At 34.3% G+C, this 26851-nt stretch overlaps 1 protein-coding gene across 2 annotated transcripts; it reads right to left on the bottom strand.

Annotated features, from left to right (window-relative positions):
- Nucleotides 1-327: 327 nt before the first annotated feature.
- Nucleotides 328-25034, bottom strand: LOC105362620 (alpha-crystallin A chain). 2 transcript variants are annotated; one of them, XM_011500094.1, is made up of 4 exons: nt 24473-25034; nt 13706-13834; nt 11950-12142; nt 328-598 (listed from the first exon to the last, which is right to left on the bottom strand). In XM_011500094.1, the coding sequence occupies exons 1-4, from the start codon at nt 24655-24657 to the stop codon at nt 485-487; spliced, it is 621 nt and encodes a 206-aa protein (XP_011498396.1). In that variant the 5' UTR covers nt 24658-25034; the 3' UTR covers nt 328-484. The 2 variants fall into 2 exon arrangements, with proteins under 2 accessions (XP_011498396.1, XP_011498397.1); XM_011500095.1 differs by lacking the exon at nt 13706-13834.
- Between the last annotated feature and the right edge of the window lie 1817 nt (nt 25035-26851).

Raw genomic sequence — 26851 nt, 5'->3', positions numbered from 1 at the left:
ATATTAATATATTTTTCTGCTGCGTTCACTTATGTATTTATTAGGAAAAACTTTAGAAGGCACATAGAGAATCATAGCTTTATTTATTTATTATTTAGCTTGCATAATATATTCGTACTTGTATACAATAAATTTATAGTCTTATTATTGCTATATTTATTACAATTTTTAATATTCATTTCATGTTAATCTATTGAATGAGCAAATCGTGCGAAAATAAAATTTGGACATTCGAAAGCTTACAAGATTTACTAGCGAGACGAAGGGACTTGAATTTAAACAATAATAACAACATTCAAATTAATAATAGACGTTGTAAAAAAAAAAAAATAAAAAAAAAGGAGGGGAACCTAACGTTCGATGGTTTTTTTGTATTTTTGCAATTTTACGGATCGACGGATAAGTTCGCTTTAGTCGTCTTAGTGATGCGCAATCGGAATCAACTTCTCGCCTTGTCCAAGAGCCGGAAGCGGTGCCTCAACAGTCAGTACTCCATCTTTATAGTTTCGGTATTCGGCCCCGTCGGCAGCAGTAATTCGCGGTTGTACTCTCTGTAAACTGACTTTGTGTCAGACTTTTCCTCGTGCTTGGCATGAACCTGAAACATAAATCAAATACTTAACTTATATTCACGAACTTCTGTAATTGGAAAATTATTCCAATTACTCTTGAGACACACACACGCGCGCGCGCACGCACGCGCGCACACACACATATACATGTTTATTTTTTAAAATTCAATAAACAAGTTTCTTTGTGAAATAGTTTTGAATAATCTATCGAATAACCGTTAATTAAGTTACTTGACGTTGCGCGGAAAATGTACAATGTTGAAAACTAATAGTCTAGCATGTTCAAATTATAATGATAATAATAATTCAACCGCTTATAACATTTTGTATTATATATAATATATTGGTTATCAATTATTGTTATTTTAAATGTTTTATTTACTTGTGAATATTATTATTAGAAATAAAATATACATCGATAAAGAATGACGATAATAAAAATAACATTTTGTCAATTTTTGAAACTACGATAATCGATCGTATGAATGTGAAATAATTTAAATATTATGAATGAAATCGACTGAGATCGTTTAGAAATAATTCATTATTGACAGAGTAATTGGAATAATGAGAACAATGCATGAACTTGTGCTCGCATATGGAATGAATCGATTGCAATTATTCCGTACTTTTTACTATTGATTTCATAACGTCTGACAATTTAAAAATCTTGAACAATACGATCAAACTGTCAGTCGAGTTAATTACATTATCCGATACGCAATATTTTATCTACGTAAAATGCAGATTCCATTATACGTGTAGCGTACTCTTAAAATCAATTGCCCAAGCACTCTTAGGCAAGTCGAAAAACGATCGTTAAGTGCTAAGCTGTCGTATTGTGTAATATAGAAAAAAATAAGGAAAAGATTACAACTAAAGTCATTACGTATAGCAACAACTGTAGTTTCCACTTAAAGAAGTTTTCGACGTGTAATGACGTAATGTTATATTGATGATTTCACCCGCGTCCCTTTACTATGATCATATGCAGGATCGGCAATGATGTAATCGGCATGAAGACGTCGTTCATAATATTCCGTATTTATATATAATTGTATAATCAATTTCGTTCCGCTCAACTTTTAAAGCGCAATAATACATTTTGTTATTTAAGCAACATACACATAAACAAAAGGTAAAATATTCTGCCGTACTTGAAGTATTTTGTTAATAAGTATTTAGATATTTTATAAGCAATTTATTTTACAATTTTAACAAATAATTCATCAAATTAGCAAGATTTTACTCACTCAATTTATATATCAAAGCATACAATAAGAATAGAAAATACGTTAAATACTTCGTTCCTAATAAATCGCTTCAAAGTTTATAATTTATTTTTATGTGTGTGTGTGTGTGTGTGTGTGTGTATGTAGGTGGTAAGATGTCATTTGATAAGGTATTTACATTTGTCTTTAAAAGTGTTTATTGTATCGTTTATTTCTCAAGGTAATTTTTTTTTATTTCAATTTATTATATTAGTAAGGACACGGAAACCAATTTATTAGTTATAAAAAGCTCTTTACAACTGATTTTATCGAGAGCCATAAATAAATTGATAAATATGTGCGAGTGAAAGTGAATGTTTTTATAAATTCTATTGTTTTTTTCTTATACAGAGTATTGATTCGATGTGACGGAAATAGTAAGTAGTTGAGAATTTTATAAATAACATCTTCTGTTTTATTTTGATATCTTCTATTGGAAATTAAAATTGTTGTCAATTAAATATTATTTATTGAAATTTATAATAATTGCATAAGATTCATTTCCTTTCTTACATAATCTTTGATGAAGCTTAATCATACATTATGCATACTCTGCATTCATTTTTTGAAAAATGATTCAATTAATTATTAATCGATGAAATAAAATTCTCCTCCACGATTCGTCACATTTAATCTAGTAATATGGATTTAATCTCGTGATAAATTACATTTCATAGACTTGTATGGAAAGATAAAAATTAGATGAAAGCGATATATACATATATGATGAATCTTTATACAGGAACGATCCACCAAAAAATTCAATTTAATCTATGGGAAAAATATTAAGAAAAATATAAAGTAATTCCTGGATTGAATTGAATGCCATTGGCTTAAATTACTAAATAAAAAAAAAAATCTATCGCACTCCCTTTATAGTAAGATAAAATAATTATAAATTTTTCTGAAAAAATGGAGTGTAATTGTATTGAGTTGAGCAGAGAGTAGAAGATAATGCCAAAATAAGCGATTCGGAGAGTAGATAAAGGGACGCACCCTACAAAGATAGAGTGCCCATATGACGCAACATGGCAATATCACGCGTGTACGCTATTAAGTCATCCTTGAGCGTAATAATCAATATGGCCATTTACGAGTATATTTTATTTTCTAAAAAAAAAAAACTCGTAGCATTGTTGTTTCTCTCATCTACCAAAGGGGTAGTAAAATTAAAGGAGACGCGCATACACGCACACCCATATAAGCCGATGAAGAAACATGATTTGTTCCCGGCCAAAGTTCAAGCACGCAAAAATATCGATTTGTGGAAAATTTTATTTTCTTCAATAACCTCGTTAACCTTCATTTATTAAATATCCGGCGATCGTAGTACTCCAATTGCAGTCGGAACTCGGAGTGCGCCTTACCTATAGCAAGAGAATTTCAAACGGCGACCGATGCATTAGATATTTAAATTGCACGATAGGCGTATATCTGCTTTGCATGACTCACATATGAAAATAGAATGTCACAGTCGACGCTCGAATTAAAAATACAGGCGTTATTCACAAATTTAAAACTACCGGGCCTCCGACAATCCAATAATCGACGCAGCCGATTGCCAAAAAAGGCAAACGACGCATTCCCAAACCGTTATCCGCTATTAAAATTACGCCAGCCAGGGAGTTAAAAAAAGAAAGTACATAAGAATAATCCCGGTAGTTTATAAAGGAAGCAGCTTGTACTCGAAGCGCCAAGCGCTGTAAATATCGCACCTAAATAAAGTCAAGCCCCCGCGTCGGCTTTCGAAAGCCGAGACGACTACTCGTAATATCTCGGGCGCGCTCCCGCCCACGTCCCGCACGAGGAAGTCATCGAATTCCTTTTATAAAGAAGAAAGGGAGAGGAAGAGGCGCGTCGGCGCGGATCTCAAAGCCGAATTCCCTGGCGCGCTCGAAGGTGATTGGGTGTAGATATCCGCGTGGCAGGCTCGCGGGACAATAAGCGCACGGCTGCGGTCGCGGAGCTCATCGACATTTTTAGAAATGGTAGCGGCGTCGACTCATTAACGCGCACCAGCCTTGACAGCGAGAATCCGATTGGATAATCCAATTGGGTGAGCGAGGAGAGCGAGAGGCGATATTTTCGCGCTTCCTCGCTCCCCGATATCCTTTATCTGGGCATTCCTCCTTGGCTGCGCCTTGGCCTCGCTTTATCCACAAAAGTGGAATAACAATAAGTCGAGGGGCCGAGGAGAGTAAGTAGGGGACACGCGATAAGATTAAAATTCTCAAGCAGGCCGACGATGGGCGCGCAAAGTTAAAGAAGAGATTTTTTTTCCATTATTAGTGCCTTCGAGCCTTTAATCGATCAGCAGAGCTACCATTACTTAATGTACGATTTTAATGATTTCACTTGTACTTTTATAAACGTAGCGTTTAATCGCTCCATGCTTTTGTCCATTCAGTTTTGTAATCGATGGCTATTTCATATTATTAAAAGTTGATTGATCGATTCTCTCTCTCTCTCTCTCTCTCTCTCTCTCTTTCTAGCACCATCACGCGCACGTTAAACTCCGTAAACACTATTAGCCCGTAATTCTGAATTTATCAATTCGACAATTTAAGAATTAATTTACAACGCAGACTATAGTCTTATAATCGATAGTTTTATATAATATAATTAATATCAGTATCGGCCGGCAATTTTCACTATATTTAAATATCATTATCTATCAAATATAGCTTTTAATAGCCTGAAACTGTTCATTATTTCATCGAATGACCTCTACGAGTGATCGTTATAATTATGCATAATCGCTTGGCGCGTTAAATAATTACAGCGATTATTAGACAAAATAGCTCGCGTATCGATAGAATATGCGCACCTGCAGGCGCTCAACATTCGCCTGTGCACCAACTCGTATGTATAAATAGAATTGTTAAGCAATGAGAGGATCTTCGCGGGCGCGCCATTACAATCGAAGCCGTTAGCCGTTCGCTAAATGCGATAAACAAATACTTGAAAGATATAAAAATATAAGACTTTGATGTTTCGATTTGGTGCCATAAATAGCAGGACTTGTTTGCGATATATAAATTGTTTCGCTCCTAGAAATACATAAGGTCGAGTATATTTTAATAATCAATCATAAATTGAAAGGGCAATAATATTATTATAACGCAGCTCAAACTCGATAAAATAAATATCTTCGTATTCCACTCTCGAGTAACATAAATTGTTAAAATCTTAGCCTATAAATATTGTATTCGAAGCGAGGATTGGCTAAAAAGGAGCAGCGAGTGCATAAAGGGGATTCCTTACGGAGTATCTAATGTAGCAATGCGCAAGGGCGTCGTCATTTATTCCTTCCCCTCTCGAACGACCCACTGCGCAATCGTCAATAATAATCAGAACAAGGGAAGGCTCACGTAGACTAGTACATTAGTAACGAGACTCTAATTACATTATTCGTGGCACGCTGGCTTTCGCGGCCCTGCAGTTTGCGTGCACGCAGACATTGGAAAGTAGCCGCACACGTTTTAATGCACTTCCGCTCGAGAACTCGCAGTTCAATGCCCGTGAACTGCTCCATGGAGTTTGAAATATTTTCATCAACGTCCCGAGCGCCGATGAAATCGCGTGCGCAATGAGCTTCAACACTTAACCACCGAAAACTTAACCAAGACTTTACATTCATCTACTGTGCTCGCGCGCGCAAATTAATTCGCGCGTTCCGATGAAGTCACGAACTTAATGGCGTAATGGGTGGAAAGGACACCTAAGGACGAAAGCTCGTGATGTTCGACGCCTCGTGGATCCTGCCAATGGATGCTAATATTGAATCTCGACCGTTTACAATGCTGTCGATAACATAACTTGAAATACGAATAAATATGTTGGAGGGATCGATCGGTCTAGATCGATGCAGTGTAAAGGATCATGATCTATTATTATTATTGGATTGTGACGAGCACGAACCCCATCGAGATGTTAATTTCATACGGCGTTACATATCGTGGATAGAAATCGCAAGGACGCCATACCGGTCGAGCACGTTAGACACATGTCATTGAGTTAACGAGATCAACGAGCATTTATTCGTAAAGGTTACGAAGCCGCGCTTTTTTCGAAAAATAATTGCAATCGTGTCGTAAGTCTGTCCCCGTCTATCCTTGTTAAATGTAGAGGAAGAGAGAGAGAGAGAGAGAGAGAGAGAGAGAGAGAGAGAGAGAGCTACATCGATATCGTAGAACCGATCGAACGAAAAGGAGGGGAGAAAGGAGAAGAAAGAAATAAAGAAGGAAAATAATAAATAAGGAATGAGCGTGAGCTGGACGAGCGGCGGCATTGATTTTGCGATCGAAAAGAATGTAGAGCGGACGAAGGAAAATGGAGAAGGAGCCATTTGTAGACGATAATGGTAAAAAAAAAAAAAAATTTCTCAACTGTCCGTACACTTCTGTGCTTCTGTTATTTATTGAGAAGGAAGGAGAAGAATCATAAAACGAGATTCTTTATTGCATGCGAGAGATGTGAGAAAGTATGACGACTAACAATTGTGTTGGCAGACTTTGCCTAATGAAAAACCCAGGGAAATCGTAGAGCCGAGACTAGCTTAGGCTATGGTCTAAGCTACGATGCTTCGTAATGCCCATTTACGAAGATGAACAGCATATTTCCTTTGCTTTTCCATTTTGGTAACTTCAATTGCATTCGGAACGTTCATCGATATTGGAATGATACGATTTATTTGTATAAGAGAAAGGATCATGAGGATGAAGTTAAGAATGAACGATCGACACTCAACTGTTGAATTTATTGAGATTTTGAAATAAATATGTGGATTTTGATATCGTTTACTCGCACAATGAACAATTATTATTATTATATTATATATATATATATATATATATATATATATATATATATATATATACAACATTTATTAATACGTATAATTTGAAAAAAATCGAGTTTTAAAATTCTTTCACATCCATATTGATTTTTTGCATGCTGACGTATGCATTGCATCCTTCGTGTATTTAACGTTACCCAACGTTTAAAGGCATAAATTTTAATATTATTTTAAAATCTAAATATTACGGCAAAAAGAGAATGAAAGAGTTTAACAATAAAATAAATGTGCATTCTTTGATCAAACATTGCATTTGTTGAAAATTAATTTTATAATGCGGTAATAGTTCCTTCATACATAATAAGCCCACCTCTTATAAAACTGTATCATCTATAGTGATCTCTTCAGATTAAATAAATAATCATATTTAAGGAGGTATTTGCAAATATTGCAAATTGTCCTATTTATAACGATATTTCAGTTTTGCATTTGAAATTTGTTTCGACTCTTGAAATACGTTTGACCTCGATATGAAGCATTAAGCAAAGAAGATGAGACGATGATGATGCTCTGTTTTTAGATTTTTCCACCGTCGCCCCCCCCCACCCCCAATACAAATACAACAATGACAATTATATAATCCGGGCGTTAATTTTTAACGAATTAGTACTCATCGACCGTGAATTTTACATCAGATTAATCTTCGAACAGGCACATACCTCATTCGCACTCCGTACTTAAGGGCAAAAATATCAATCAGCTTCTTCGAGAAGGACAGAATTTTCAATCCTCATATCCGTTATATTGGTTATATCCGACAAATGAAAGAGAGAAAGAACGAGGAGCTGTTGGGCGCCGCAAGAGGGATAAAAATGAATGATCGACGAAGAAAAAGCGTATGACGGATGAATATATTTCCAAGCTCGTCCGATATTATTTGCCGCGAGTCATCGCCGCGCGTTTCATCCGAAATAACGCTGGCTCACTCTCGAGTTGCCGACTAAATATAAACACGTCACTTCTCCGCCCGTAACGCATACGCATCCCACGCATCGACACTGCACGACGAATTATCATGTAGTCGGTGGAATTTTCATCGTGACGCGTACGACGAGTCTAAAGAACTTTTAACGGCGAATTTCGAGGCGCTGATAGTTTGAAAACGGCGACGGATACTCCTCCTCTCCACAAACTCTATTTACTCATACAGTTAACTCGCTTCCCCAATCGTCTTCCATAACTTATCCAACTCGGAAGATTATTATTAGTTGGCGATCGTATACAAGTGACAATAGTCATTAAAATCGCGGCCAACGCCCAAGGAATCCTCCAGACAATATTGTAATTGAGGAGAAATTTTAAGTACGTGCTTATATGTTTCGTATAAAGCTTATTTGATGGTATTTAAAATTCAATGAAATTTTGACGCACCAGAATGCGACGCACCAGGAATGGTTCTGTAAACTATTAATATGCACCGATGGTCCGTAAGAGAAAGTCAATATAAATGACATATAAATCTCCAATGTGCTTTAATGATTATTTTAAGCTTATGGTGTTTTAAGAAATTCGACCAAACTCACGCTCGCAGTACTAGGAGGAACCAATTAAAAACATCGTTAACAACTTAATATTTTTCAAGCATTGGCTTTTGAAAATGTAAAGACAAAATTTAAAAGGAATATCACGTTTTAATAATATCTCTCCTTTATTTTTTTTTTTTTTTTTTTTTTTTTTTTTTTTTTTTTTGACAGGGAAAAAGCGCGTAATTAACAATATACAATTTTACGAATTGAATCCACTCCAAATACATATGACGTTTGAACTAAAGAAGCATAATACGCAAATATACGATTAATAGGAAATGGAGGGGAAATAAGGACCTCGTGTGTCACAGCGGCGGAGCTGATCTCCCCCAAAGAGTAAGCGTCGTCGATGACGTAAGACAAACTGCACCCGTTCCCATGAGCAGCCTCGTAGCCAAAAGACATTCCTTTTACTCGTCATTTCATTCTCCACTTCGACTCTCGTGTGGCGCGTCCTCGAGCGAACCCTTTAAAGGACCGAATGGTCGAGCTCGACGTCGACGCACGGGCCTTGACCAAATTACTCGCACCTTGCAAGGAAATCTAGATTACATAAAACGCGGTAACGAAGGCTAACCTACCTGGTAACCAACTTCGCGCGATACTTGTCCAACTTTCAGTAACTCTCCTACGGCCATTTTCCATTCGCTCGTTAAAAGCATCGACCCCCGATCCCGGCCCATGAGTTACGTTTGATCGAGATATCGAGAAATCGAGATAAAAAAAATAAATAAATAAAGACTCTTCGTAAAAATTTATAAAGCCACGCATTATGTGTAATATCGTAATAATATCCCGATGCTGTTCTCAGCTCTGAATAATCAAGCATTGAAATAAATATTACAGGATTAATTATTAATTTGTATTAATGGCCTATGTAATAAATTAATTTGCACGCTGCTCGAACAGTGTATTATTTCAATTTTGCATTTCAAATACGTATGATGGAAATATCTTAAATAAGACTCTGGAGAATTAAATGCACGCGAGACGTATAAGTGTGACATCTTTCACTATCGATAAATCTCATTTTACGCTCGAAAAAATCGCGATTAATTCGATCGGCAAACGCACTGTAATAGAGAAAATAAAGATCGTTTGTGTATAAGAGGTGGGGAACAATTATTGCTTACGAACAGTATAAAGTACGCGATCGTTAAAATTTTTGTCGAGCATGAGATTTATTCGGACAGATGCCTAATGCCCGGTGGCAGGGAGGGTGGGAGGGAGGGAGGGGGGGAGGTGGAGGAGAAGGAGGAGATGCCAATCTTGGTTAACATGGAATTAACATGGAGAAGTAATTGAGGCGCGGCTCATTTCCGTACAGTATAACGACCCTTCTCCTTCTTGCGGAACGGAAAAGAAGGCAACGGACAAGCTAAAACACTTGCCTATTATCTCTTCTCTTCGTTTCCATTGTGCTATATGAGCATTTTTATTGCCCAAAGAATCAATCTCTTACTTATCTGAATTTAACCGTTTAACTGCTTCCTCTCTCGGCAGGTGCATAACGACAATATTTATGCCAAATATTAGAATGCACGCTCGTGTTGTTATTTCCTTTTGAAGTCATTACATTGATTCTTTCAACCATTCAACCATTACATTTAACTATATTTCAATATAAATCTCGTAATTTCCAAATCCAATGGTTATATTGCGATTGAAAGGAAAAACTCAAATTTCTTGAAAATTTTTAATACTCACGATTTTCTCACTTCGAGTGCTATTCTAGGAAAATTTGACATACTCTACTTCGATGTTTATCTATTTTAGCGTTAAATCTGAGCTCGCATTGAACACCATCAACTTAGAAAATCTCTCACCATTTATGATTTCATACAAAAGCACCAAAACGTTTCGTGTAACGACATATCACGTTGTGATTAAATTCATTTTGCATCGCAAGAGACGAGAAGGTGGACAAAATGAATGAAAAAAAAAAACAAAAAAAAAAACTAAAACTCACTTTACTTCCTTTACTTATTTTGTTATACACAGTTAAATTAAAATTAACTCCATATTCCAGCATATTTCTCCCTCTTTTTTGCAATCTTAAATGCAATGAATTTCTCATTCGCTCGCCACACTATACCGATACAATCCCTAAGCGTCAATGTGGCGCGGTAAGCATTATTTATTTTTGGATCGAGTTATTTCGGGCGTCTAAGTAGTAGACCCGAGTACGCAGAGATGAAATTCTCTTGTGGTTTCTCGAATCGTGGAATGTTGATCCGACGACGTATCAAAGCAGTGCACAATTTCTTGTTCGATCGACCGTATAGCTACGAAATTCCCTAGATATCTTCTTATGGCAAATGTTCTCTGACCCTTCTTTCTCACGCATATATATTTCATTATTTTATATTAATACAGTATATTATATAATCTTATTGTATTAATATATATATATATATATATATATATATATATAATGATTATGAAGGACATTAAGTATTTATTTAATATCTCATTCTACTAGCAAGTGTGTATGAGAAAAGGTTTTGTAGGTTGAAGGAAATAATAAAAATTTATATTTATATATTTGGAAATGAATTTGATTATTTTATTACCGAAGGTAGACGGTTACGCATATTGCCCAAGAATTTATAAATAAATCCGAATTTTGGTTGAGCATTTATTTTTTTGTCAAAATATTTCCTCAGCATGACTTTTAACTTTCTTTCATACTTTCTTAATGATGAATATTATTTCAGAATATAAAGTGTTTCAAAGAGTCTAATTATATCTATATAAATAAGATTGATGCAAATTCGTGAATAGAAAGATACGGGAAAGAACAGCTTTTTTTTGTTTTTGTTTTTAATAAATAATTGTAGACGACAATTTAATTCACGATAATCATATATATATATATATATATATATATATATAAAGAAAGAAAAAACTAAATATTATGTAAAAGAAAAATACGACTCGGTATTATAAATATTGAAACTGTCAATACCAATTTTGCGCAATACGCATAAAATGAATGTACTCTAAATACGCTAAATATCTTCCCATTTTCACCCTTTCGTTCTCAAACGTAGATTACGAGAAACGTAAATAATGCACACCTCCGTATATATATTTTATGTTTGAACTACGGACACAACTTCATATAGAATCCAGACGTATTGTTCCCCTTCTAATGAGAAATGTAAACGTACGTGTGTTTTGGAATACGAATGGAATTACGATAGGATGAATGTATTTGAACGAACGTTGTATCAAATTCCTCCTTTCCTACACTATACGGATAAGATATATAGTTAATGAGAATTTTAAACACAATAATTGATAATTTAATTTCACTTAACGTAAGCTTTTTTTGTTTTTTGTCTTTTTTTTTGTTTTGTTTTGTTTTGTTTTGTTTTGTTTTTTTTTTGTTTTGTTTTTTTTTCTTGAAAAGGAGAACTTTTATAATTATTGTATTTATATATTACAAGGATTAATGCAAAGTTTAAAGCAATTGTAATTTTTCTTCTATAATTATATATAATAAGATGTAAAATCTTTAGCATTTAATTAAATAGACAGACGTAATGGAACTTGAATTACTAAAATTCTTAAAATATTTGCTCAAAGTTTATCCCTAAGTATTATGAGACGTCAGGCGAACGATGAAAATAAAATCCCGGCAATAACAAGAAAAGGCCAATAAACCATTTTCGTCCACAAAAGAATCTCATCGATACTTTATCATACCCATTACTCACCAGAAGCTTATTGTCAACGGTCTTGACGACGATCTCCTCGGGCGTGTACTGCGACACGTCGAATCTGAGCTTGAGCTTCTTGTTGTCACCTTCGTCCTGGATTAGAGGACTGTTGAGACCGTCCAGCCAAGTGCTGGAGTCATGCTGGGGACTGAGCGAGCTGTTCTGGCTCGTCTGCTGCTGTGTCGTCGTGCTGCAATCGCAAAGCAGAGGGAAGAAAGTTAGCCAAGACAATTTCCCGGGACGCGCTCCTTAAAGAGTTGCAGTCTTGGCGAGTTCGATCGCACGTCGATCGAGAATCCGCAGTTGATAAGTCACATACGTGATTTGCCTTGCGAATGCTGCGTGCGTTGGTTATACGTAGCATTCGTCGTGCACTTTTTGCTTTTCGATTCTCCTGCGTATATATATATATATATATATATATATCTACAACAAGGTGTACCTACACTTTCATAATATTTGCGATTTTTAATCTTAGCACTTAATAAAGCTCACACTAAATTCCTACGAGTCTTTTTTTTTTCTTTTTTTTTTACAATAAAAAAATAGCGATACACAATAATGATTTTGCTTCTCTCAAGCACAATTCGCCGTTTGTTTAATCAATGAAAATTTTGCATATATATCCACGAATAAAAGGTACGATGAATTGCATTATGATGAATTTTATGCATCGTGAAATCATTCGTTTTTCAATTTATTTATTTATTTATAGTTTATCAATTACCGCGGATGATTAATTAATGGTTGTCAGCCTTGTAAAATCTGTGCAAACTTTAAGTCAAGGTCATGCAAATGGCTTATGTAATCGTACAGTTTAATTTCAAGCCAACATCATTCTGTGATCGCCACTCTTTTATAAATATACTAAAACAAAAAAGAAAGAAAATCAAATTCTTGGACATAAGCTAAAACGAACGATCACTAAAATATTGTTCACTAAAGGTACGTGAAGCTTACATGTAAAGGCACTAGGCATAAACATTTGATTGATAAAATCGATCGTCATACTGCAACATTAAGTACTTGCAGTTTTACCAAATGCAAATTTTATAAATGCACAACGTCGTATACATCGTAAGCTAAATATGAAAATTAATGATGGTAACTGTAATAAATTAAAATCAAGCAACATAAATAATGGCGATACATAACGAAAAATGAACATAATATGAGAGAATGGATAATGATTGTATAAAAAAAAAAGATGGCCAAGTATTTACATCGAATGGATCAATCATGGGCACTTGAAACCAAAACAAAAACCAAAAGAAAAACGAAGACTTCTGTACAGTATAAAACCGTATATAGTATCCATAGAAAGCATAAGCGCAACCATCATAATGGAAAAGAAAAAGTAACATTTTCCTTCCTTGATTATGCAACAAAGACGATTAAATGTAAAGGCAAGGCAAAGTGAGAAAGTGAGTGAAGGTATGCATGAGTGAGTGAATACGTGCGAGCGTGCGTGCGTGCGTGCGTGCGTGCATATAATGTGTACGAGTGCAATAAAGCTGAAAAAGACTCTCTGGTCGTCAGATATTTGTGCTGGTGGCTCGCTTATTTCATTTATTTATCATACTCTACTCACGCATACATACACACTACACACGCACACACAACATAAAAGCGCGCGCATACACACACGTACACACAGAGTCTCTCTCTCTCTCTCTCTCACACACTCTCACACACTCTCTCTCTCTCTCTCTCTCTCTCTCTCTCTCTCTCTCTCTCGACTACTCAGTGTCACCTTTTGAAGCTGTCGAAGGCAGATCTCATCGGGGGCACCCCTGATGCCTCGGGCTTGCTACTACTGTCCCAACCCTCCGTCTTGGAGGTGGTGGATGTCCGGTGCTCGCTGCTGCTCGTGTGATGCCGGCTTTACATTGCGCGCGGACGGTTAGTGCGTTTTATCCAGCAATCATCCCAAACGTGCCGAGCGTTAATTGTCGTCGATAATGCGATTAATCAGTTTTCATTAGTATAAAAAGGGAAAAATCTCATGCCAACCAATATTATATTATTACATTATAGCAAGACTTATATTATTATTATTACACGCTTAAATCGGTCAGTTATTTCTACTGAAAAAGTTCCCATTCTTGACTAAATGACTCATTCATCAAGGTTTCAGTTACGAGTTGCAGTACCAGTCATTCAAAAATAATATAGGTCTCGCACAAAAATAAGAAAAATCCCTGATAAAAAGTTTTTCTTGGAATATACATAATAAGTAAGCATTATATTGGTAATTATATTTCATAATTCATGAGCAATGCTGACTCCAGGGTTCTCGGTAAATAATCGTAAGTCGTCTAATAAAGCAAACTGATCACTTTTACAATAATTTTGAGATCCGAGTAAGGAGCTTACTTAACGAGACGTAAACTCGTTAAAAAACAAACAAACAAACAAACAAAAATTTAATTGATTAATTCCAACATAAATAATTAATTGGTGTTATGGAAATTTGCTAAGGTATTAATGTCTGCGTAATAAATGTACATGAGACTGCAATTTCATAAAAAAAATTAATATTTTTTTTTACTTATTTACTTTGTTTGTTATTATAAGTCTTTGCGTTTTTCATGATTTAAAAGACGAGCGAATGTTAAAGCAATAAAATAATGTCATTTATAATATATTGATTGAGGAAATTCGATAGCATCCAAAAATAACTGTAAAATATTTTTGCGAATAAGAATAATTTTAATGGAAAAAAAAAATTCAAACTAAATAATCAATTAATATTACATAAACAACTCTACATACGGACGCTCAAGTTAATACATAAAGTATTATTTTAAATCGTTAAATCATTCGCTAACCGTCTCGCATTATTAAATATCCATAACAACATTCCACGAAGCAAAATATAAGACTGATAAATCTATAAGGCTTGATATGATATTAAAAATAATCCAATTGGATCTGTCAAAAAATATTTTTTCACGCTGAATTATGAGTCGTTTGTGAAAATTAATCCATGGATTATGATTATTATTTCAATGTCGAACATGTTTGTTAAAATATTACGATACAGTGACTTTTTATTATGTATACAAGAGTTCCATTAAGTAAAGTAGTAACATTGCTCAACGACATTGATAATATAATTTATGTAGATATATGGAGGACATAGCCGAGTGTACGACGTACCCTTTGCAATGCAAAAATAGCAATTACAAATTTTTTAGCTCGAGACAACAAGTAAAATGTATATTACTCTTCTATAACTAAGAATAGTGAGGCTGAAAATAAAGTTCAAGTTGAGGTGCCTCGTATACTCGCATGCTACAAGCGCAGAACCGGAAGTCTGTGAAAAAAAGAAACCCAAGTTTCTTCTTTACGGAGGTCGTCAACCTGTGGCTGCAATTCCTTTCACGGGATTGAATATTTGCCGAATGTCGGAAAGTCGCTACGGTACGTAAAGGGCCTTCAAATTGAAATATCGAAATATCGAAACAGAGAAAAAGGTTCCCTATTCCGCCGCGCATAAATATTGATCTAATTTTCTCACCCTAGAAATATCATGCACGTCGTTACAAAAAAAAAAAAAAAAAAAAAAAAAGAAATAAATAAATAAATAAATAAATAAATAAAAGAAAAGAAAATAAAATAAAAGAACTTTTTATATGCCTCGCTTTGGTGCTGAGTAAAGATAATATTTGAAATAAACAAAAAAAGATTATTTATGCGCGTTGTGATTTGACTTGCTGTTTAACCTTTATTCCATACATATTCTCGCAAAAATCAATTACGTATAAAATTTTTTTTATTTTTTATTAAATTACAAAATGTAATGTCTCGTGTATATATAATCAGCCCTCATTCCTGTATCATCTTTCATTGTCCTATACTCCTATACTCAATAGTTAAATGATATCATAAAGGAAAATAATCGGAAGTTTAGGGAAAAGTTTTCCCAACTCATAAATAGCCGCGATTATTGTTGCGAGAACACATGATATCCTTGATCCAGACTAATATTAATACGATTATATCTGCAAGACTCGGCAATACTCTATAACGAAAATTCGTCCTCGAAGGTCGAAAAAGCAGTCGAGCCCCATGATAGAGCTTTCGAGTATTTTTAGAAGGCAATTTGAATTGCTACGTGCGGGCGATGCGACCTCAGACGATGAGATAAAATCAATGAGTGTGCGGAAGAATTAACTTGGTGAACTGGAAATTAAATTTTATTCGCAATGCCTCATTTGATATTCAAGCGAGTATTATCTGTTTGTCGTATCAACACGTTCAAGGTGTTGTTAAGAATTTTGTTGCTTTCATATTGAATAATTTAATTGTTCATGTATATTTATAGAGCGAATGGTCATTTTTATTCGTATAATTAATTGTCTCGTGGCCAATTGGAATTTTTTTTTGTTTTGTTTGTTTTTTCTTCTTCTTCTTCTTCTTTTGGTGATACTTACGAAATTCTAACGATACCTTAACTTGCAAAGCGTGCAAATAATTTTGATATACCATCGCTAACGGGGTAAATTGACCAAGATCACTTGATTATTATTGAAACACGTTTTAAAAGTTGTTAAATAACGTATATATATATATATATATATATATATATATATATATATTAAGAGCTTCAACGTTCTCAGTAACTTCTCGCCCCCTTTGCATCAATCATTCAATTAATTAACTTTTCATAATTCATAATTTATGCTTAAAAAAAGAAGAAGATAATTTCATTAAACAGACTAAATGGAAGGTGGCTGTATGTAAATTCTCTCATTCGTCGATTAGGTTCAACGTAATTTCCTTGACGGAGGCGCATATGTCTTATACGTTATATTTCGACGTCGAAATTTATTTATTAAAATGTATAAGTTGTTTCCTAAAATCATTGACATTCACCACGTCACTTTAATAAATTCAAATTAAGCTTTGAAATAACAAATTTGAAGCACTTGAAGTAAATGCGATAGAATTTATAGATTAAATGAATTTTAATGGTTGCGGGTAAATAAACGCCTGTTTCAAGTTTAGCCGAACAAGTTGCCGCCCGACCTTTTAATTACGCTAATTCAACACCTATATAATTCAACTGATAAAGGCTCGCGGATGCACAAGTTACACCAGCTAGAACTAGAAATCGTTAATTTATCGTCAACACGCGATAATTCCGTGCCCGGCAACACATGTGCACTAGACATGAAGCACGTGTGTCTCGCCTACAAACAATCGAGTTTGCGCTACCCGTGCGTAACGAATCTCGTATTGCAATTACAGGAGGCTGAACTTTGTTGCCAATTGCTTCTTTGAATCATTTACCCATCGACTACTTTGACTACCCAATTCATTCGGTTATTATATTAACGTATGATTTTTCATGGCTAGAAGCGGATGTAAATTTGATTGCCACGAGTGGCGTTTGTAGTCACAAAAACTTCTAATATTATGAGAAGGGAGGCGGCATTAATGTAAATTATAGTGGTGAATTGTATCGTGAAATAAAAATTCAATCTCCAAATATCTTCACGACGTAATTTCTCATCGTATTACATGAGTTCTTGAATAGGAAGATAAATTTTAGTCACGTAATCGCAAACGCGATGCTTGTGAAATGCCATGTACCATTTTCTGCACGGTCTATGAGAAATATTTACAGAAATAAAAATTAACCAACTCTTTAAAGATCTAAAGCTAATAGACTTAATAAGTAAATTATTAGCATTACGCATAAAACCAAAATCTACGCTAATTAGTATGTTAAAACAAACATTTTAAAGTAATTATACACGGCAAATGACAAAATAAAAAAAAAAAAAAAAAAAAAAAAAATATAAATAAAAACGTGTGATTTTTTAATTTTCCTTTTTTTTTTTTTTTTTTTTTTTATTCTCAAGCATTTACGTGTAAAACATAACAAAATTAAAGTTAAAAGCTTTATAAGATATAAAACGATTTGAACTGTCGCATAGAAATACACGAGCATATTGACATATATAATGAAACATATATAAAATGAGAAAATGACTACATTGAGTCTGTGTTGTAACGACATCTTACTAACATTGTCACAGAATTTCATTCTACTAGAGATGTACGATAAAAATATAAATCACTCGTACTAACAAATAATATCGTAATTTCATTAACGCTGTGTTGGCATATACGACATCCATTTATTCCAACGGTCATTAAAATGAAAAATAATTATCCTGCTAATTGCTTGCGATACAATAACTCTGCGAACATTCTCAATAATCATAAAATGCAAATATTATTTTAGTTTATATTGTGAACAAACAAATAGTAACATGCAATGGGGACCGAATTTTTAGTTACTTCATTTTAATCTCGCCAAACTCTGATTACAATATCTAATAGGCATAAGTATTAAGTAGATATATTACGTAGATCATCCAATGATCTTTAACTCTATAATTCTCTATAAAATTTAACATATCAGCGGAGCAATTTTTTTAATAATTACAGGCTCTCACATTCTCAAGTCTTACAACTTTATCAACTGCGTTACTTGGCAAAATGATACACGTAACGATGGATCTATCTCCCATTACGCCACTCAATCGATCAAATCCATCTACCTGCTCGCGAGAATCACTCTATTGCTAATTACGATTCCTTCAATTACGATTTCAAGTGCCGTGGCTTATGTATTATGGCTAATGGCTGTAATCCTGTTGTTCAAGAAATTGCGAATTTGAATATACGACGCATTAGATGATATTGAGAATTTGCGAACTAATTGAATGAATGATGAGATTATACATTGCAAAGCACCACATTTCATAAACGTCAATTATAATTATAGAACGGTGATTTAAGAGATAAATCTAATTAATAATTTTTCTTATCCATTTTCACTCGTCTAAGTTTATAGATATATCATCGTTTATTTCAATCGACAGATCGCCATCGATTCACTCTAATTTCACGACAAAGTACCTATTTTCTCATTATTATAATTCAACACAGAGACGCTGGAGCATCGTGGTACTTTAACATCAATACAATAACAACGAGACTTCTGTAATTAAAAGACAGATTTCAACAACCTTCCAGTATTTAATTAGAGTTTTGTGTCGCGGTTGGTAAAGCTCCTCGTCCATCATCATCTCCGGCTGACGATGATAATAGCTGGCGAATTATCAAGAGAGATTATTTCAACATCACTGCGCCACTTCGATACTGGAAAAATAACTGCGCAAAACTGAAAAATGAATACGACCACCTATACGCTATAGAATGAATTGGACTCGATGGAGGGGAAAATATGTTTCATATTTTTCATCACTACCTTCTGCTTGTTTTAACGACGCTAATGGAAAATTGACGCGCGCCTCTTCAATCGGTAAAAATATATAATTGTCATCGCGACAGCTTATTATTTCACAATTACTGTGCTTGAAAAGCCAAGGCTTATGCATGTCCTCTGGATAGTGGCTCGATATTTTTTTGTTTTATTTCTATTGTTTTCTTTCGTTTTGGTTAGTTATTTTCCAATTTTCCAATTGAATCTGGATTAAGATCAAGTTGGAGCTCCAGATTGATAATAAAAATTAAACTGGGTTATGCCACTGGAAGACTCCCAATTTTTAAGAATTCTCACAATAATTATAACTCATTTGTTTGAAGTTTAAAAGTCTTCTCGGAGAAATTAATTTACTGTTATAATAATTGATCATTGCTGTTCACACGAGTCTAGAGATAATTAACATTATTTCTTTGTTTCTTTACTGATTGATTATTGACATTTTACAGTGGATAGCGGGTATACTGATAAATTACCATTGTATACATATCTCAATGTATTAAGTAAGGAAGACAAATCAATTACTCTTATCGCGTTCGTTTTATTTCTTCATATTCTTCTTCTTCTTCTTCTTCTTCTTCTTCTTCTTCTTTTATAATAGCTTATGAATGATACATGCCAATTATACAATTACTTTTAATTTTTAAATAACTTTATGAGCTAATCAATTGATATGGTTTTTCAAATGTTGAAAATACATATTATTGAATTATCTTTGCGTGACCTTTCTCCTCTGGAAATTTACGAGTTTGACCAAATTTGTAATTTTTATTCTACGAAAACTTTGGAAATGGACACTAGACTAATCACGCGAATTCGAGCAGATAGTTCAAGGTTGTTAGATGGACGAGCGAAATTTTTTTTTTTTTTTTTTTTTTCATCACATCCTGTTCAAATTGATTTTCATCCCATCGACGTACGGTAAATAAAAAAAATTAGTTTAAAATAAACACGATCTATTTAAAATAAGCACTTGTCGTAATCATACAACAAAAACCATCTATTGGTAAGAAGACACTTTTGTTAAATAATTTTTAATTTCATTGAACGAACCTCTGAACTTAACAAAAGGATGATATCATTGCAGGACGAATATCGAGGAGAATTGTAATAGGAATTGCAAGAGACAAATATTTATCGTGTATATCGATGTCACGAACTCGATGATCTTGAAGCCCTTGCTCCAATTGACGATTAAAACGTACTTTGAAAATAAATTGTATACGCATTATGTGTTTGTGTTTGTGTTTGTGTTTGTGTGTGTGTGTGTGTGTGTGTGTGTATGTGTGTGTGTGTGTGCGCGCGCGCGCGCGCGCGCGTATCGCCCTTGTAAATATAGTCTCGCAATGCTAGGATAGAGTGACGCTTTAAGCGATATAGGATATTGAAGGGCATTATTATTAGAAATTGTACATCAGCTCTGTGCATATTTACCAAATGTATGTGATAAGCAACGCACAAACACGAACAGGAGGCGTCCCAAGGAGTACTACCAACTACGTAGTCCGTACATACAACGGAAATGATTAGCAAATGCAGGACGCGCAACGATTGTCAATAATTGAAAAACGCCACCCAATTCTCGAGTCCGCGAATATCTCATCCGAAGGGGACAACCGAAGGAAGCCCACAACTAAACACACCGAGCCATTGTTCAGGGAGCAAGCGAGGCGTGTCGCACCTCGAGGATACGTCCTACCCCGCAGCATTCGTAATCCAATCTTCCTCGACCACCGTCCGAACACTAAGAGGCCAAGGTCTCCACCACGGTTCTCTTTTTCTTTTTTTCTTCTTCTTCTTCTTCTTCTTCTTCTTCTTCTTCTTCTTCTGCTTCTTCTTTTCTTCAGGATGCCTAGTGCGCGTGACTCACTTGCCTCGTTCCATTCGGAGCTCCTCCCTCGTCGGCGACGCCGACTTGTATTAGGGAACGCCATCGGCGAGCCCGATTACGCTCTACAGTTTCGTCATTTACATTTTCGAGTACTGCGTCATTTTTCTCGCAGAGCCCGCAGAGTCCGTTGCTCGTGCAGAATTACACTCGATATACTCGATATATGCGACTCCGAGGCGGCATATTTACGATGTTGCATTCGCATTATGACTTGTTGCCTTCGGCAGTTTTATTAAGTTTTATTAAGCGTAGGGATAACATTTTTTTTTCTTCCGTGGCTTCTGCTGTCCGTAAGGATGGAATGAGTCCTAGCATTTTCAGGTTACAGCGACACGTGATCGTAAGTCACGGATACAAACGACGATGCGTAAATAATAATAACGTGCTGCCCCGTTTATGGACTTATACGTAAAAAAGTTGTAAAGATTTGTATGCACCGTTGACGAAATTTTGTTTAACCAGCCGTAAAGTCACTGCATTAATCTTGTAAAATTATTTGAACGATAAATACGAGACTTCATAAAATAATTGCTTGCCGACGACAGTCGTAATCAATTTATTGGGGTATTAAAGGATTTACTATTATATTTATCTGAATTGCGTACGAAAACGAGAATTCTCCGTATTGAAAAATCCACGACTTCACGAATATTCGAACCACCTATCATTTCACTTGTTAAGTCAAAAAAATTTTAATTTACATACAACGCTTGATAAATAGTATTATCACTTGTCTTATCACGTAACTGCACAATAGATTCATTATATAAAAGTTTTCGTATGTTGAAATCTATGAGCTTACGTGACTATTGGCACTATATATTATTCCGTGCTTAATGAGCGAAAAAAGAAAGAAAAAAAAAATTAAATACTTACAAAAATTTACAACTTAATTTATGCCCATCTGTCGTATATAATGAAATTCCACTCGAAGCAAATGATTTTTTTAATCGATAAAAGCAAAAATTTTATTTTCCCTTGCATGTTTTCCTTCAATCTGTAATTTTTAACATAAAAATAACGGAATTTTTTCAAGAATACAAGCAACATTTAAAAGTATCAAAAGTTTTTTGATATTACTCTAGCCAATTATTTACTAATTAATCGTCATTAATGCTTAAAAAGAGTGTTTCTTAAAAATCCTACACGAGAATTAAAATAATCCAATTAATACAAACGATGCCGTTACGCAGTATCGAATATTTTGACAATTAAATTACCTAGATTATAAATTATGTAAATATAATTTTTAAGCCATACTCCGGCATTGGTGAACTACAATACAAAGAAACAATATGCATACTAAATGACAATTGTGTAACCAAAGATAAGCTGTCGTGTATTCTTATATCTTGACGTTGAGTGTGCGTAACTTTCTATCAACATATACTACATGTATTATACCTTCAAGTGTCATACCTTATCGATGAAACTATCTACTAGAACATATTGTGCTGTTCGCCATCAAATACATCAAATACACTCCAATACACCGATGAAGAGATGTATGAGAAATAATAAAAATTTACCGGTTAGGCATACTGATAAGAGCCACTACCACAACAAGTCGAACTTGTTGCCGTGTAATTTGCCTGTGTATATTTGCACTTACGGGTATTTACTGTCGGCAGGTGCTTATTCGCGTGGACGACTACGTATGGATGGATGGATGGATTACACCTTACCACGGCTCATCCATAACTTTTCTATCTAACTTTCAGCATATTTCGTATTTCATGTATCTTAAAAAATCATCATTCCACCCCATCCCCATCCCCACCCCACCTGCCATTTCGATTCCCACCAAATATTAATATTCGGCCTCTTTAGGAGCTGTACTTCAACTGTTATAAATAGTTATATTTACTTTTTAATATCAACGCATAAGATAAGCTCAATTACTCGACTTAATTGGCAAAATCATTCGAATATCTGATCGCCGCAATCTTGATATCCCTAATACAGACCAATTTATTATCTTAAGATTTATATTTTAATAATTATGAATTATAAGAATTCGTGAGCCACATCCGCTTAATTTAACCTACAATAAAGTATTTCGTATAATAATTATACATTATTATTACAATATGTATCGATAATAATAATAATAATAATAATAATAAATAAATAAATAAATAAATAAATAAATAAATAAAATAAAAAACAAAACAAAACAAAAAAAAAGGCTCTTATCTCAAGTTCATTAACAATAGGCTGCAAAATTAGATTAATCTCTTAAAGACTTATACTTCTAACTGTATTTGATGAACTGTAAAACTATTTGACGAACAAAGAAATACAATTATACGTTAAATTATCTGCAATTTTCGTATTAAACTTTTGCAACATTACTGGCCTTAGTATCCCAACATTTGTCACTTAATTGTAAATTAGTAGATATAAATCATAATAAAATTTAACAAGCTCGAGTGAAAAGAGTTTTTAAGCCTCTTAGATCTCATTCGTTTTTATCTGAGTAACAAATATGAAAAATATCAATATCCTAGCGCATAAGTCCAGTTTGCGCAATCCAATTATCTCTCCCACGCTACTTTGCAATTCAAATGCCTTCCCTCGACAAGACCAAATCTTTGCAATTTTTCTTCTTTTATGTTTTTGTTGTTTCTTTTTTATTTTAAAACGTCTTCTAAAAAAAAAAAATTGATCTTATATCTTTGTAGTTAATTTTTTATTCGTTTGCTTAAGTTTTCTTTCTTTTCCTTTTCTTTTTCTCTTACCTTTCGTTTTGTTTAACGTGAAAGTATAATTAATCATTCTAATGCACTTCTTCGTACGTGCTGTATTTTTAAAATAAGAAAATAGTTGTCGAGTGATGAAACATTATAAATGCATACGTATTTATCAATGTCACTGGCTTTATGAAACGATAATATCGCGCACGTTTATTATGCATCGATAAAATATGCCAAAACATCATCGCCCAAGCGTTCGTAAATTTTGTATGTATGTAAATGCTCGCAAACCAGTTATTATCGCTGGCAAAAAAGTTCGTCAAAAAATACAACTGAAAAAGAAATGAAATTCCTTCCTACCTTTATAAATCTGAGAATGCACTCACTGGTCGTGTTATTAAGGAGAGGCCACGAGAGATAAATGTCGTTGTACATAAGGGCACGTACGTAAGAGCGAGCATCCGCTGGAAAAGTATCCGCCTTGGAAATGTACAATTATATGTTTCGGCCGAAAGGTCAAAGAAGCCGAAGAATAGGACGAAGAGGACGAAGAAGAGTGATAAGTCGACCGCAGCGGCATAAGACAGCATAAGAAAAACGTAAGAAAATGTAAAATCAATTGCGTACCTGGTGGTGCTCTTGAAGAAATTGCTCTCGCGGTTCATGAGCTCGCTGCGGAAGCGCGACATCTCTTCCTCCATTTTCTTCATCTCGGCGTCGAATCGCTCGCGGATGTTGGAAAATTCGGTGTCGATAACGCTGAAGTCACCGAGCTTAATGGGAATGTTGCGCTTGATACCGCTGTCCGCCATTTTTCTCCTTTCGGCTTCTCTCTTAAATCCGTGTGCGATCGTGTGATTGTTGTGTGGCTGTTTATTGTGTGGCTGCTTGTTGTGTGGCTGCTTGTGTGCTGTTTTGTCGCGCACTTATCTCGTCTTCTAACAAAACTCACCAAGGAATAAAAAAATGCCTCGCGTAAATTATATTCCTTTAAGGGACCGCCACAGGGACCTCGATCGCTACACCCTCAATCAAGCAAACTCGTATCGATTCTCGCTGTTGTTTATCTCTCGTGACTCGTCGGCGGAGGGTCGGGGGGAGGGGAATTCGTATGTGCCACGCCAAATACACGATGCGTACGGACTCGTGAAAGACTCGTGCAAGAATGAGCGGCACTCGGCGCCCGTCTGCCCCTTAAATAAGCGCTGACGCGTCGAGCGGGTGGTAATGGTGGGCCGGCGCTCGGGCCTACTCGGGCATTTCCGCCGCGTCGCCGACAGCCGGTCGAACCTTCACGAAGTCGAGACGTGTACACATGTGCACGCTATACGTGCCAAAAAAGACACGCCAACTTCGCGTAATCCTTGCTCGCTTGCGCTTGGGTGTGCGCGCGCTACTTACTTTTCATTTTTTTACATGGAAGCTTCATGCAAATGAAGCTGCTTATTCACCGGCGATTGTTGGATCTGCCGTTATTAATGTGCACGTGTGATGGGAGCAGAATTAAATGTATTTCGAATAGCAAATGCTTGCGGGCTAATTATTCGTCTTATTGTTAAATTGAAAGTGATAATAGTCGAAGCTGCCTCGTACGTCTTTTTGGAGAAAGTCCATATTGGCTCTCGGCAGCTCGTGTATGCATGAAAACGAAAATCTTTGTTCAGTTTATGTTTATCCTTCAACCTTCAACCTACATACGATTGCTTCAACAAAAGAAATATTTCCAAATCTCGAGCCAACTGCACTATCGATCGACATTCGTCTTTTATTTTTTTTTTTATTTTTATTTTTCTAACTCTTTTCTAACCATATTTAACACCATTTAAATCCATTAAATCTATTGACTTTCTAAAAGATGATTATTTCCCTTATTCCAGCAATAAGAATAACACATAAGTTCTTCCGTTGAGCATAATAATGAATTTCGTTTGTTTGCAATTTATGCAAATTGTAATTGTATGTGCAACGTCATCTTTCCCTTATAATAAACATTGGCAAATCTGTTCCAATGCTTAAGTTAAGAAATTTAAATAATTAATATATATATATATATATATAATAATAATAATAATAATAATAATAATAAATTCTTAAGACGGACGAACGTACTATAATGTGGTTGAATAATAAGGAAAGAATTCAGTGAGACGAATTTTTGCCAAAGATAAACCCAGATATGATAAATTAGATGACGTTAATTGTACTATTAATTGTTGACTAGCCATTTTATTTAAACATATATCCACTGGTATTTTATGCAATGAGTGGGTAATAATTTAAAAATATTGCTTTAATTATAATCGGATAAGTATATTTTTGACATCAAATACTCATACCTCGATAATAATTACGCATTATTACATATTAATGAAAGAATTATGAATTTCAATAATATAAATTTTTTATTTTTTATTTTAAATTTAGTTCATTACTAATATCGATGATGTAATAATATACAATTATTCCAATTACCATCGGTAATTTTTTTTGTTTTTTTTTTGTTTTTTTTTTATTTTTATTCTTATTGGACTAAAATATTAAAGCGCAAACATGTTTTCATTTGTTTATAATTTAAGATATCTTAAATAATTTTCGTGATTCATAAATGATACTAATTTCATACATGCTTAACAATATTAGTGTAATAGAGGTGTAGTTAATTATTAAAAAGCCATTATGTTAAAAGTATTTGAAAAAATATTCTTCATATTTATAATTTTGTAGCGAACGTAAAAATTGAAACAAAATTATATTTTCAATTAGGGTAAAGTAATAATTATATTACATTTTCTTATAAATAATTTGTCAATATAAATTCGACATACTTTTTTAGCATAAATTATTTGCTTACTTCGAGCATAGTTGAGAAGAACAAAAAGCTTGATAATAAATAGACAACAAATTGAATTCTTTAATATATCATTATTACAAAACTAAAAATGATAATAAATTTTCTTATTAAATGTATCGTTATAAATTACCAACTAGAATATGATGTTTATCACA

This window comes from Ceratosolen solmsi, unplaced genomic scaffold (assembly GCF_000503995.2).
Source record: "Ceratosolen solmsi marchali unplaced genomic scaffold, CerSol_1.0 scaffold41, whole genome shotgun sequence".
NCBI lineage: Eukaryota > Metazoa > Arthropoda > Insecta > Hymenoptera > Agaonidae > Ceratosolen > Ceratosolen solmsi.
This window is presented reverse-complemented; position numbering and strand designations above follow the sequence as displayed.